This window comes from Phanerochaete carnosa (assembly GCF_000300595.1).
Source record: "Phanerochaete carnosa HHB-10118-sp unplaced genomic scaffold PHACAscaffold_3, whole genome shotgun sequence".
NCBI classification, from domain to species: domain Eukaryota; kingdom Fungi; phylum Basidiomycota; class Agaricomycetes; order Polyporales; family Phanerochaetaceae; genus Phanerochaete; species Phanerochaete carnosa.
In genome coordinates this window covers 2,293,245-2,307,110 of record NW_006767630.1, presented here as the reverse complement: position 1 = coordinate 2,307,110, position 13,866 = coordinate 2,293,245, and the positions used below count along the sequence as shown (strand labels likewise).

The following is a 13,866-nucleotide window of genomic DNA, read 5'->3' as shown; positions in this document are numbered from 1 at the left end:
AATCAATATTTCAATCACGAACCATGGCGAAGTGCGCGTCGCCGACGGACTTCTGCTTTGATGCATCCGATGTGCCGCATTCAATCGAAAATTCGAAATCTCACGTGCTCAGAACGCCAGTCTCTTTGCGCTTCCGACCCCAAGAGTTGTAGTTCTGATCACTTTCATTGCTGATGATCACGAGCACGTATTACTAGCTCTCCGTTATCCAAAGCTCGCGAACATCTTTCTGCCCCTGCTCGCGAGTTGCCTGAACAGCGGTGGCGACAGGCGCAGTCTGCAGCCGTCTCCTTCGACGAGTTGGATGCATAGCGCATGGCACAACGATGACGACATTTACCGCGAACAACCACAGGGCAAGCTTAGAGCACACGTCTGACGACAGGGCCTTGCCGTTCCCGCTGTCTCTGCCACGCTTTGCTCCGTCTTTCCCGCACTTCTAAGGTGCCTGTTCCTGTTGACCAGTCTGACCCTCGGGTGAGTATATGCGTGTATCTCTGCAATGAAAACCTCACTATGCCCGACGTCGTAGGAGGTAGAGGTGGTCGGCGTGTTATTCAAAGTGTTCGAGTTGGGGTCTTAGGGTACGTCCACTCTCTCACCAGTTATGCCACGCTCACACGGGCATTCAATAGATATATCCGTTCACGGGTTTGGCCATGTATATGCACACAGAAGGTGCTGACGCGGTGGGTATGATCTGTAGCAGGGTACCTACAAGCGTCCCGCTTTCCGACGGCCCACGGCGCACTGGAGAGGGACCCCAGAACACATGATAATAAGTATGTGCGGGGCACCGTGTACCTAAGAGTATGAGATACATCTTCACGAATATGAGTGGTACAGAACATAATTGCAATTTACACGATACAAGTGCAAGTGGTTAGGAATTCAGCTTACCGAGCTGCTCAAAGCTACTTGATGCTACAGGCAAATCCAGGTCGATTCTGAAGGTGTCGTGTACTAGAGTACATTCACAACCACGCCCCCCGCGAACGACCGCGGGCCAAAGCCACGCAGTCAGGCGGCGACAGTACTCTTGTCTGCGCCCCCGTTCCGGACATGATAGTTTGTTGGCGACATCGGTCTTAATCTTCTGTCTTGGAATGCGTACCCACAGACAAATCCCCACCCTTGAAGGTGCTGCGGTGTTCCCTCGACGCACGAATCATCACAGTCGAGAAGATCATCCCCTGCCTAAGGTAAGTTTACGGAAAGAGTTGTCGCAGAATCACGCTCACGATGATGGGGCACATCTAGATTATAAGAGCTCAGGATCAGAAGCAGAAATGGCGCAGAGTGGGCTTTGGACTTACGGGGTCTAAGACTATCCACAGCCCAGCCGAATGCATGAATCTCGTTGTAATGAGCGCAGTGTGAAAGCAGGAGTAAATGGCCGCTAATATACGGAGCCCAAGCCGTGTGAGATTCAGTTCTATCGACATCGCACGCAACTTGAAGGGAGACTCACCTGACTCGATGATCGCAGCAGTAACTCCGATGATGCGGATTCCTGCTACAGTGGGCCCTGGTAGCTTTCTATGGATGGCCCAAATCTTCCATGATATCATGACTGCCAGGGACCTCTGTAAGTCTCGGGGATCACACTTGTATTCGTCTTCCTTACCTGTACTCAGGAGATTGAGTGTTAGAGTAACAACATAAAAAGAGTTTATTGGCATGTCCGAGTCCTCCGCAGGCTGCGAAACACTCCAGATGTACCATGTACCCAGTGCTGTTGAGATATCAATCGCAAATGCCACTCTTTGCAACGAATTTGCGTAGGAGAACTCACATATGTTGGTCAGAAAGAGCACGGAAGGGACAGCTATTGCCAGCCACTTGCGTTCATGAACCACGAACACCCGATAGATCTGGTATGATATTAAGTCGAAGACATCCGCTCTCGCATTCAAACGTACCATGAGAGCATCACAAACGAGGGTGAGCACCGTATAGATGGAAGCCTTGGCAGCACTGTACTGCCGGTTGAGCATGCGATAGTATTTCACTGGTGCATTCGCTACATCCATGTGATCGGTGAATGCGTGAAGTATGCGATTGACCTGCAATGCTAGATGCTACTTGCGCTGTCAGAGAATGTTCAGTGTCATGGTTGCAGAGAGCTCCGTGCGTACCGTAGTGACCAGGGAAAAGATCACCAGAGCAACGGCGAGGAAAAGCAGTGTCGGCCTGCCCGCACCATGTCTTACGTAGAGTACGCAGAGAAGCTTGAGAAAGAGGACAAAGTACATCCCTGCGGCGCGCAATGAGTTTGTCCCTGGTGGTGCGACTGAGCCTGAGCCACTCGCCGTAGCACACGACCTCCAGCAGTGTGCCTATGAGGTCTGTCGTTGCCGTCGGAACAGCCATGACGGGCCGGGTTTGATGGAAGAGAGCGACAGGGTCGGCTCTGGGAGGCGGAAGATATTGCGTTGAGACTAGAATCGACGTTTTTGCTGACAACACTATATATCTAAGAAAACAGCAACTACGGGTACCCCAACTGGACGCCGACTCGGTTGACGACGCGGACACCCCAGTGGCGTTTGGCCGGCCTGCCAGGGAGAAGCCTCGGTACCCGTCGGTCTTCGCCATACGAGAAACCGGATGCTTTCCCGCAGCCATTCGACGCGATTTGCAGGTTGATTCCAGTACGATCCTTGTCGGTGTCTTGCCGGCACATCCAACATGCCGTCGGGGTGTTAACGTACCATGGTATCGGTGCACGGGACGCGTTGACTCTGGAAGGGCCCTCTCAGACGAAATATGACATTTGTGGTCCCTTCCACCACCACCGTGCTTCATGTCAACAGCTGTCATCCTCTGCTTGATGGCCGCCGTCGGCGGGACGTCTACAGCGGTCGCCTACATCTTATAGCTGCCTAGCGCTCTGCCGAACGTTGAAAGTTTGACTTCCGATCTACATCTGTAAACCAAACTGCGCTGTGGAAAGGCACTCGCTCTCAAAGGACAGAAGAACCCAGCATTAGCAGAATCGTCCGCTACACAACGTGACAATCCTAGACAAGTGGCGTACATTTCTGCTGACGTCGGCTAGTGGACGTCGAACATTATCATAGAAGCATCGATGTCTACAGCGGTCATGGGAGATCGAGTTACCTCGTTATCGGCAAGAGAAATTAGTGAATGAACGTACCCTGAGCTTACGAAATCTGTAGCAGAGTCCACTTCGGTGGTCGATAATGCATATGAGTCAAGTCAGTCATGATGCACGACGGGACACGTCGCCGACAGACGGCTTCAAGTTACGCCTTGATGTGCCCAATGTGCCGCATTTTGTCTCGCGTGCCCGGGGTGCGCAGTGCTTCTCTTCGCACCTCCTCCGATTTTCGGGAACTGTAGCCCCGTTAGCACGCATCACCTTCATGAACCGCCAGCGATCATGGACACATAACTATGCTGTTCAGCTACATTTAATATGCACGAATACCTTTGTGCTTCCGCGGGAGTCGCTTGGTGTGTTCGTGCGGCGGTGGCGAGAAGTACAACATCTCCTTCGACGGGACGCTAGGGATCGGCTTGCCACGAAAATGAACGCTTAGCACATGACGCAACAGATGACGACATTTCCCGCGGATGACCGAAGGGCGAGGCAGCAGCGAACGACGCTTGATAGCACGACAATACCCAGAACCACGTCTCTATTTTGGGCGTGGCAATCTGTTGGTGACTTCGATTTCATTATTCTGTTTCGAAGTACGTCGGAAGAGACAGGCTACCGTTCATAAAAGTACTGCTGTGGTATTGCTGAGACGCGCGGACCATCACAGCTGTGAAGATCAGTCCCTGCTTTGTGTGAGTGCACGCAAAGAGTTGCCACAGAACTACGCTCACAATAATGGAGCACATCTAGACCATGAGAACTCAGATGTGGAAGGAGAGATGGTGCGGGATGAGCCTTGAACGTACGGGGTCAAGAATAATATTAATCCACAATCCAATTGAGCCCAGGACGCTCATCACGATAAGTGTGATGAGAATGCAAGAATATATAGCTGCTATACACATCGCCGAGACTCAGCTTTTCGTAGATACACCATGCGGCGAGAGCTCACCCGACTCGACGATGATAGCAACGATGCCTTGGATGCGGATTCCAGCTATAGCACGCACCTGTACCTTCCTATGAATGGCCCAGACCTTCCATGCTATCATGGCTAGCGAAGATATCCGTAAGCATCAATGATCACGCTTGTGCCTGGCGCCCTTACTTGTGCATAGCAGATTCAATGCCAGCGTAACTGCATAGAAGAGGTTGGTCTGTATTAATGGGGTCTTCCCAAGCCACGACAGACTCCATGCGTAATGCACCGCCAGTGCTATTGCCATGTGAATCCCAAAGCCTACTCTTCGAGTAGCACTCACCTATATCGGCCAGAAAGAGCAAAGAAGGGACGACGATTGTGGAACGCTTGTGCTCGTACACCACGAACACTCGATATACCTAGAGCAATACGTCAGTCAATATGCCCTCTCTTGCATCTAGACGCACCATGAGAGCATCGCATACAAGGGTCAGTGCCGCATAGATGGAAACTTTGGCAGCAGTTTCCCTTTTGTTAAGCGTATGATAGAATGTTGCTACGGCATCTGCCACGTCCATGTGATCCGTGAATGCGTGAACTATGCGATTCATCTGTATTACTAGGTGCTACTCATAACATCAATGCATATTTTTTGTCAAACTCGGGCATAGCGCCGCACGTACCGCAGTGATTAGGAGAAACATGGTGAGTGCGATGGCAAGTTGTTGTCGTATTGACCTGCTCGCCCGATGTCTCGTGTATAGTATGTAAAGAAACCTGCAAAAGAGCACGAAGTACATCCCTAAAGTGCGCAATAAGCTTATCTCCGATGGAGTACCGAGTATAAGCCACTCACCGTAGCACACAGCCTCCAGCAATGTGCCTACAAAGTCTGCTAGTGGCATCGTGAGAGCCATGGCGGATTAGGTATGACGGAAGACAGTGGCAAGCTCAGTTCCTAACGCGAAAGATACTCAGTGAAGATTGACCATTTTTGCTTGCAGCGCAGTTATATATGTGCCTTAACGAGCGACAATCGTAGGCATCTCATCTAAACGCCGACTCGGTCGGCATCGTCGAGAGCTGTTCGGACCGCCTACTGGTGGACGTCGGATGTCACTATAGGAGCAAATGCCGCGACTATAGGAGGTTTCGTTGTCGAAAGGGCCTCACCAGATTTCACGTGCCTGGAGCGGCAGTTTCTCCGCATCCCCGGGAGCTGTAGTTCTGTTCGTACACATCATCTTCGTGAGTCGGCGGTCGACGAGCACAGATACAACTTTACCTGGAACGATATACACCCTTTGGCCAATCTATAGAACTCGAAAACTCCGCAGACGTTAGTGCGAACGAATTCCAACGAAATGAGACCTGTCCGCCCAAGCATCAGTGATCCTGAGACATTTGACCCACTGATAACCCCCTCCCCCCAACGAAAATGAGGGTGCTATTTCGATGCCGCTAGACTCATCGGTCAATTTAGATCTCTCCGCGGACCCAGGCCCGCACGCGAATATCGAAGAGGAGGGCCGATACACGAGAGAAATTGAAACTTTTTGGTCGCAAAAAAATGCAAAAACAGCCTGAAAAAATAAGTAAGAAAATGTCGTATTTTTCCTCTCGGTATCTGCCGGCCCGGCAACTCGGCAACCCGGCAGCTGAACTGATTATCTGCCGGGTGCCGTAGCCCCGGGCGCTTTGACAATGGCGGACAATCGGCTCGGCTGCCGGATATCAGGAGGCATTTTCTTATTTTTTCAGGCTGTTTTCGCATATTTTTGTAACAAAAAGGTTCCAAATTTCTCTCGTGATAGGCAGCGGACAAGCCAGAGTTACTTGTAGTTGTCGATCGCATATATTGTTTCCAGTCGAATACTACACCAATAAAATCATACACGTGTGCTGAATTTTCTCAATCAAGCTGCCCGTGGTTTTAGATGGGGTGATGTAGTATAGTTAGTGCGACGTGCCCGCGCAGACATTAGTGTCTGTGGGTTATGATCACGAAATGCAGGATCATCGGGCGGGTTAAGCGCCTTAGGTGATGGCGGGATTACCGACGCTTGCGGACCCGTTTCACTTCGTCCGCACTAACGTCCGGGGAGTTTTCGAACTCTGAGTCCTGGTTCTTGGCTGGGGGTGTCTATCTTTCCAAATCATTCGGCTACGTCTGAAGTCCGCGATTGTCATTCTGCCTGGGCACTTAGTATCTTCGTGCAGCGATGCCGACAAGCGCACGCCGGGACGTCACCTTCGACGAGACGCTAGAGATCGACGCGCTACGGCGATGGACACTCAGCACATGGCACAATGATGAGATTTCCCGCGAACGACTCGGACCGTAGATTGAGTTTGAGGAGACAGGTAGTAACAAATGATACTTGATGGCAAAATAACACCGAGATACACATTCCCATTCCGTACGTGATGGTCCGCTGTTAACCTAAGCTTTACCATCTTCTGACTCGAGATACGTCGGAAGGGAGAGGTTAATGCTCAGGAAAGTGTCGCTGTGGTATTGCCTCGACGCGCGAACCATCACGTTCATGAAAACCATTCCCTGCTCTGGGTCAGTATGCGCAAAATATCACCGTGATAGTACACTTACGATGATAGGGGGTATCTGCAACGGAAAAGCTCAGGATAAGGAGAGAAGGTATAAAGAAGGTAAAGGACGTACGGGGTCCAAGACGATCCACAGTCCAATCGTGTGAATGATACTCGTCACGATGAGTGTGACAAGAACGCATGTGTATATGGCCGCTGCACATGCCACCAAAATCAAGTGATGATCAGCTTCTGCTTATGCAGCATGCGATGGGAACTCACCAGACTCAACGATGATGGCAACGATGCCTTGAATGCGGACTCCTGCCACAGCACGTCCCGGTAATTTACGATGAATGGTCCAGATTTTCAATGCTATCATGACTGACGAGAATATGTCAATATCAATAGTCGCACCTGTGCTCGGCACTCTTACTTGTGCATAACAGATTCAGTGCAAGCGTAACTCCGTAAAAGATGTTGATCGGTACAAGCGGGGACATCCCGAGCCGCGACCTGCTGACGTGCGAGCCGCTCCATACGTACCACACCGCCAGTGCTATTACCGTGTAAATCGCATATCCTGCTCCTTTCATGGGAACACTCACCTAGATCGGCCAGAAAGAGCACAAACGGGACGGCTATAATGGCACGCTTTCGGTCGTACACCACGTATACTCGATAAACCTATAGCGATGTGAGCTGAGGACGTCCTCTCTCGCATTTGGACGTACCATGAGTATATCACAGATGAGGGTCAAGGCTACATAGATGGAAGCCTTAGCAGCACTTTCCTTCTTGCTGAGCTTTGAATAATACAATGCCGGGCCGTTCGCCACGTCCATGTTATCCGTGAACGCGCGAGTTATGCGATTGACTTGGATTGACAAGTGCTACTAACGTTGTCAGCGCATGTTTGTCATACTCGGCGCGCAGAACACCGCACGTACCGCAGTGATCAGGAGAAATATGACGATCGCGATGGCAAGGAGGTATCGTGCCGGCCTGCCCGCCAAGTGCCTTGCGTAGAGTACACGAATAAACCTAGTAAAGAACACAAAGTACATCCCTACGGTGCACGATAAGCATGTCTCTGGAGGTAGCTGGCTTGAGCCACTCACCGTAACATAGCGTCTCCAGCAGCGTGCCTATGAAATCTGCTTTCGGTACCGTAACAGCCATGACGGACTAGTAGGTCTGACGAATGAGAATGGCAAGGTCAGCCTTGGGAAGCAGGAGATACCGGCTCGAGGCTTGGGTCTACATCTTCGCCGGCAACACCGTTATATACTTCAGTGAGCGGCAATCGGAGCATCTCAGGCGATTGGGAATGAATGCTTCCCGTGGCGAAGTTTGCATTCGCAGATGTGTATCGGAGGTCAAAACTTTTATGTCCGCCGGAGTGTTGGTCGGTCTCATAGGTTACCGCTGCAGACGCTCCGCCGAATGCGGCGATCACGGAGAGGACGGCAGACGCTGAAAGAGGACGCGGTGGTTGGTAGAAAGGTCTGCAAAGGGCAGATCCCGTCTAGATGGGCCCTTCCAGAGCCGACACGTCCTCTGCGCCGATCCCATGGCGCGCTGACACTCCGACCACATGCCGGCCTTGCCGAAAAGGCGCCGCATCCAGCGCTGCTTGACCAGCCAGAAGCGTCGGCATCCGTGGCCATTATCGGCATTCCTGGTCATACGGATGTCTTCACCGCCTGAGAAGGCAAGAGCATCACACACCAATATGATCGCCTGCCCCATAACGTGCTAATCGTATACAGACGGCGCACAGTCTGGCCGATGCAAGGTACTCGAGCTGCGGCTAGTGGCCATCGAACGTTACTATAGAAGCACTTACGGCGACTTGGATGCCTCGTTGTCGGCAAGAGACAACAATGCCCGGATACAGTCCGCCTTTACGAGATCTATGACAGAATCAATGTCGATTCTCAATCATCACGAGGTACCCACGAGGTGCGCGTCGCTGACAGACCGGTTTTCGCCTGCGTGCACCCGATGCACCCGATACGCCACACCCGCTCCCAGGCACATATGTGCCTGGAGTACTGAGCTCCCGCACACGAGGCTGCTGAAAATCACATTCTGGCCAGGGCTAGCGATGGTTTGCGTTCTTGGCCAACATATACTCACTCACGTTCTCGGCTAGTGTTCATTCACGCTGCGCACGCGCGTGGTCAGATAGGGGCATCAATGCGGTCCACGTTCGCCTTGTTAGTATTCGCTTACGTTGCGCCCTAGGTGCAACTGAGTACCGTGGCAGGCTGATCAATAGACGACTTTACGGGGCCTCTTATCATGCCTGTGGCGAATACAACTTGTCCAAAGTTGATATAGTCTGTCTGCTCCTCCAGTGCCTTATCTCAACGCCCTTTAGCGAGGCTTAGGGGTGCGTACCATCGAATGGGGTGCCGTTCTCGTGGTCTTGACACCATTCCATACTCCATACGAGAACAAAGACCAGGCACAGGTGAGCTCTACTAGTGTGATTGTTAGTCCAGGACAAGACGTACCTAGGCGGTATCTTCATAGCATTAAGTTGTAATGGACGTCATCTGTTCACATGGCCATGTAAACACATCACTGGACGGACCGACGGCAGCAAAACAGCGAGACAGGTCTTCGAAGATCGAGAAGACATGCTTCTGAGCAGGCACGAGGATTTCGTGAAGCGCGAGAAGGCTGCTGCTGCAGTCAGGTTGCACCTCTTGGGGTACAACTATTCTATTGCTGAACCTGCTCGCATACTGGAGAATGGGCATAGAGAGACTCGGCTAGGTCTATGATCGTACCGACAGCCTGTGCGTTTCTGTAATCACTGACATATCTGGCCCAGGAACATTCCTGTACGTCTTCGGACGCTAAGTGACACTAGGCAGCGACTGCAGTCAGGGGCCGACTTGGTCTTGGACGCCAGAGGCCTAACATGGTTGCGTTGGCTCACGTTGCATCGCAAGAATTCACGCGCAGTTGCGTTAGCTTGCACTTAGTCGTGTGGGGCCGTACCGAGCTGCACGGAGCTGAGTTCAGTCGTACTCAGCTTCCTAGAGAGCTGCAACCTTTTGTAGCTGGATTCCGCCCTGCTCGCACGCATCATTTCCGTGGGCCGATAGAATTCAGGATGACTGTGGACTCACGGTATTATTCCCCGTCCCCGCCCCCGTCCGAAATTTGCGGACATACTTGTCTTCACTCGATTGGCAATTCATAGTGTCCTGGTGTCGACGGCAAGTGCATGCCGGAACACCACTTTTGACGATGCGCTAGAGACCAACGCGCCGCGGCAACGGACGCTTAGCTAATGGCAGAACGCATACCGTACTGCTGCTCGTGTTTCCTGCGTTTCATCTAGGGACGACGTTCGTTGCATGTAACAGCGACCTCGGATCGCCACTCGTCGGAAGTTGTCGCGGTTCACAGGATAGTGCCGGCGTGGGACAGGTACCACAGGTAGGTCGAAGTTTTCAGGACCGCGGCGTACTCTCGGACGGCGCCACAAATCGGTTGGTGGCGGTGGCTGACACGGGTCGTAGTAGCTGCTGCCGCCGCTCAAGTCGAAAAAGTGTAATACGACGTCTGACAGCATGGTAGCACTCAAATCCGTGTTCCAATCTTGGACACGATGGTCCGTTGGTGATATCAGTGCTATTGCTCTGTCCCAGTATGCGTAGAGAGAGACAAATCCCTGCTCATGAAGGTATCGCTGTGGTATTCTCTCGACGCGCGAACCATCAAGGCCGAGAAGATCATTCCCTGCCCCAGGTAAGTTTACACAAAGTGCTGTCTCCCAGAACTGCACTCACGATGATGGGGCATGTCTAGACCACAAGAGCTCAGAATCAGAAGGAGAGATGGCGTAGAGTGAGTCTCGAACGTACCGGGTCTAAGACAATCCACAGTCCAGTCGTGTTCAGGGAACTCGTTAAGATCAGTGCGATGAGAACGAAAAAATATACAGCCGCTATAGACCGCCAAACCACGTGAGATTCGGTATCTGTGAATGTGGCACGCAAGGAAGACTAGCCTGACTCGATGATAACAGCAAAGATCCCCATGATACGAACTCCTGCCACAGCGGGTCCTGGTAGCTTTCTATGAATAGCCCAAATCTTCCACGATATCATGACTAGAAAGCGTATCCATAAGTGTGAGTGATGATAGTTGTGTTCGAGGTTGGACGTCCTCACCTGTACATAGGAGATTGAGCGCCAGGGTAACCGCATAGAAGTAGTTGATTTGTATAAGTGCGATCTTCGCAGCCCGGAATCCATCAATTTGTAAGAGATTCCATGTGTACCATATGGCCAGTGCTATTGCCGTATTAATCGCAGATTTCACTGTTTATGGAGGAAAATGCACCTATATCGGCCGAGAATAGCATGGAAGGGACGGCAACTGTGTAGTATACGCGGTCGTACACCACGAACACCCGATATACCTAGGTGTGATGTGTGTGAGGCGAAGATACCTGTTCTCGCATATAATTGTACCATAAGAGCATCGCACACGAGGGTCAGCGTCGTATAGATAGATGCCTTCGTCGCACTCGCTCGTGCGCTGAGAGTAGTATAATATGTCGTTGGGGCGTTCGCCACGTCTATATGATCTGTGAACGCCTGAAGTATGCGATGGACCTGCAGCGCTAGGTGCTACGGGACGTTACCAATGTATGATTGACACCATAGTTACATGGAGCGCGGTACGCACCGTGGTAATCAGGGAGAATATCACCAGCGCAATTACGAAGAGGATTAGTGTCGGCCTGCCCGCCTGACGTCTTGCGTAGAGCACGTAAAGGAATTCTAAGAAGAAAACGAAGTACATCCCTGTGGTGTGTAATAAGCTGGTCTCCTGCGGAGATACGTAGGAGTCGCTCACCGTAGCACATGATCTCCAAAAGCGTGCCTATGAGGTCTGCTTTTGCTATTGGAAGAGTCATGACGACCTGGATATAACGGTGAGAGAGTGAAACTCGACCTTGGAAGTGGGAGATATCGAGTCGAGGGTGGAGTCGACATCTTTGCAACACAACTATATATCTCAGAAATCGACAGTCGTGGGTAACTCGACTGACATCACAAAGGTGCTAGAAGCACTTGATTGGCCGGGAGCGCCGGTATCTGTCGTTGCCAGCTGTCATACAAGCAGCGCTATATCTGAAAAGCCCTGAGAAGCCATAAATATCCAGCGTTTGTAGGACGTGCTAATCATAGACAGACGGCGTGCAATTTGGCCGACGTTGGTTAGAATTATTGTTATCAGGGTCGAACGTTACTATAGAAGCATCCAGTGACCACAAGACTCATCGTCAATGAGAGAAAATGGGCAAATATAGCCTGTCTTACGATTATATCACGACTAGTCGCCGATATTAATGAGCTGAGCGGTTTTCGCTTCGATCGTGATGCGCCTGATGCGCCACATTTGATCAATTTGATCCAGCGTGCCTGAGGCGCTAGCCCGCCGGGAGCCGCAGTTTTTCGCAGCGGGCATGTACGTACGAAGCAAGAACCACAAAGATTGCTCCATGGTCTGTAGCTTCACACGGGACCCTTCCACGCTTGCCTGCTCCATGTGAAAAGTCCAAGTCTCTACTGAGATACCATTCAAGCTGGATTTAATCGCTCCAACCGCAAGCCATTTCCTACGGTACTGGGCAGTGAGTATATGTCGAGCTTCTGCCGAACAAGATCTCCCACGAGTGACTGTGAGCCGATGCTGTAAAGCACGCATCTCTCCCGCATGCCAAGTCGAGTCGCCGCCGGCCCAGCCGTCTCAGCGAGGCAATTGAGGCAGGGAAAAACGGGTATGGGATAGTTGGGACTAGACGAGTGACGGCATAACAAGCACGAAGTGCACTAGGTATTAGTGACAGCAAAGTGCATGCATGCCCTTCCGATAGGACGCCAGAGCTTGGTACGCCACGACGGTCGGCGTTCCTGCTATCGATTGAAGCCGCAGACACGGACGCTGATATTCATTGCGCCATATCGGACGCTACTTGACAGGTGTACATTACCCTCTGTAAGTGGCCAGAAAAAGAAAAGAAAAAAGATTGGTGCCCCTGGTACACGGGCACGACGACCACGATTATCCTCGCGGCGTCGAACGGCCATGCGATGATAGATAGGTGGGTAGCGTTCGCCAGGGCGACAGTTTGCAGATCTTTGTTCCCATTTACAGCTTGAAATCCGGTTAATACGACAACTAGCAATACAGTTGATTTAAGACAGGACGATCCGAGCTCAAGGCTAAGGCCGTCCAGCATATGAGCTATACTACCTCTCCTCCGAATACCGGGGAGTTCTTGTCGAGCGTGCTGATGACGAATGGTTCGTCCAGAGAAGCGGTGGGCTGGAGGGCGAGCGTGCTTCGCTTTCTCTCGGGCACGAAGGCCTGATTGGAAGCGGGGTCGTCGTCTCGCTGACCCGTCGTGAAGGTTTGCTGATGACTCGTTCGTTCTGTTTGAGCATGTGTTGGGAGAGTCAAGTCCCCGTTCATGAAAGTATCGCCGTGATATTCTCTGGACGCGCGCACCATGACAGCAGAGAAGATTATACCCTATTCCTAGTCAGCCCACGCAGAATTCCGTCGCAGAACCAGTGCACTCACAATTACGGGGTACGTCTAGGTCGTATGGATTGATGTCAGGATGAAAGGCTGGTGTAAAAGGCGCTATTGACGTACGGGATCCAAGATAACACACAGTACTGTCGTGTTTAGAGCGTTCGTTAGGATGAGTGCAGCAAGAATACAGGAGTATACGCCCGCTGTATACCGCCAAACCAAGGAAGATCAGTCTTCACCAGTGTAGCATGCGATAAGAGCTCACCAGACTCGATGATGATAGTAATAACACCCATGATACGAACTCCCGCCGCAGCGGACCCTGACAGCTTCCTGTGGCTAGCCCAGATTTTCCATGAGATCAGGACTAGCGAAGATATTCATAAGTGTCATACTTGCACTCGTGATCGGCATGCTCACCTGTACACAAGAGATTAAGAGTCAAAGTAACCGCATAGAAGTAGTCGATCCGAATTAGTGCAGTCCTCAGTGAAGTCTGGTGTTTATCAATGTTCAGATAACTCCACAAGAACCAGGCAAACAATACTATTTTCATTAGCCGCAAATTTCTCCCTTGCAAAGACGAACTCACCTATGTCGGCCAGAAAGAGCACAGAAGGGAGAGCTATCGTGCGGTATTTGCTTTCACAAACCACGAACGCTCGATAAACCTAGATATGATCTGGTGAGTCGA

General features: G+C 51.4%; 5 protein-coding genes across 5 annotated transcripts in view; all 5 read right to left on the bottom strand.

Moving 5' to 3' along the window:
* Window positions 1–627: 627 nt before the first annotated feature.
* Window positions 628–3,083, bottom strand: PHACADRAFT_182523 (uncharacterized protein). The gene is made up of 10 exons (XM_007393414.1): window positions 2,715–3,083; window positions 2,502–2,673; window positions 2,214–2,459; window positions 2,139–2,193; window positions 1,923–2,081; window positions 1,796–1,874; window positions 1,585–1,735; window positions 1,317–1,399; window positions 1,242–1,256; window positions 628–1,193 (listed from the first exon to the last, which is right to left on the bottom strand). Exons 1-10 carry the CDS (start codon window positions 2,821–2,823, stop codon window positions 1,021–1,023), a joined length of 1,242 nt encoding a protein of 413 aa, XP_007393476.1. The 5' UTR covers window positions 2,824–3,083; the 3' UTR covers window positions 628–1,020.
* A 612-nt stretch (window positions 3,084–3,695) lies between these two features.
* On the bottom strand, window positions 3,696–3,879 carry PHACADRAFT_252229 (uncharacterized protein). The gene has a single exon (XM_007393413.1). The coding sequence runs from the start codon at window positions 3,871–3,873 to the stop codon at window positions 3,706–3,708; it is 168 nt and encodes a 55-aa protein (XP_007393475.1). The 5' UTR covers window positions 3,874–3,879; the 3' UTR covers window positions 3,696–3,705.
* Window positions 3,880–3,882: 3 nt separating this feature from the next.
* On the bottom strand, window positions 3,883–4,704 carry PHACADRAFT_139808 (uncharacterized protein). Its single transcript, XM_007393412.1, has 5 exons — window positions 4,517–4,704; window positions 4,390–4,468; window positions 4,236–4,343; window positions 4,080–4,181; window positions 3,883–4,022 (listed from the first exon to the last, which is right to left on the bottom strand). Exons 1-5 carry the CDS (start codon window positions 4,658–4,660, stop codon window positions 3,889–3,891), a joined length of 567 nt encoding a protein of 188 aa, XP_007393474.1. The 5' UTR covers window positions 4,661–4,704; the 3' UTR covers window positions 3,883–3,888.
* Window positions 4,705–6,358: 1,654 nt separating this feature from the next.
* PHACADRAFT_206983 (uncharacterized protein) lies at window positions 6,359–7,848 on the bottom strand. Its single transcript, XM_007393411.1, has 9 exons — window positions 7,718–7,848; window positions 7,547–7,665; window positions 7,331–7,489; window positions 7,205–7,283; window positions 7,033–7,155; window positions 6,879–6,980; window positions 6,730–6,812; window positions 6,658–6,672; window positions 6,359–6,609 (listed from the first exon to the last, which is right to left on the bottom strand). The coding sequence occupies exons 1-9, from the start codon at window positions 7,776–7,778 to the stop codon at window positions 6,493–6,495; spliced, it is 858 nt and encodes a 285-aa protein (XP_007393473.1). The 5' UTR covers window positions 7,779–7,848; the 3' UTR covers window positions 6,359–6,492.
* A 4,948-nt stretch (window positions 7,849–12,796) lies between these two features.
* The window catches only part of PHACADRAFT_252223 (uncharacterized protein), a 2,985-nt gene continuing 1,915 nt past the window's right edge, over window positions 12,797–13,866 (bottom strand). The window contains exon 12 of the mRNA XM_007393410.1: window positions 12,797–12,924. Within this exon, the coding sequence (XP_007393472.1) occupies window positions 12,884–12,924 (41 nt within the window). The 3' untranslated portion in view covers window positions 12,797–12,883. The remainder of the gene's footprint in view (window positions 12,925–13,866) is intronic.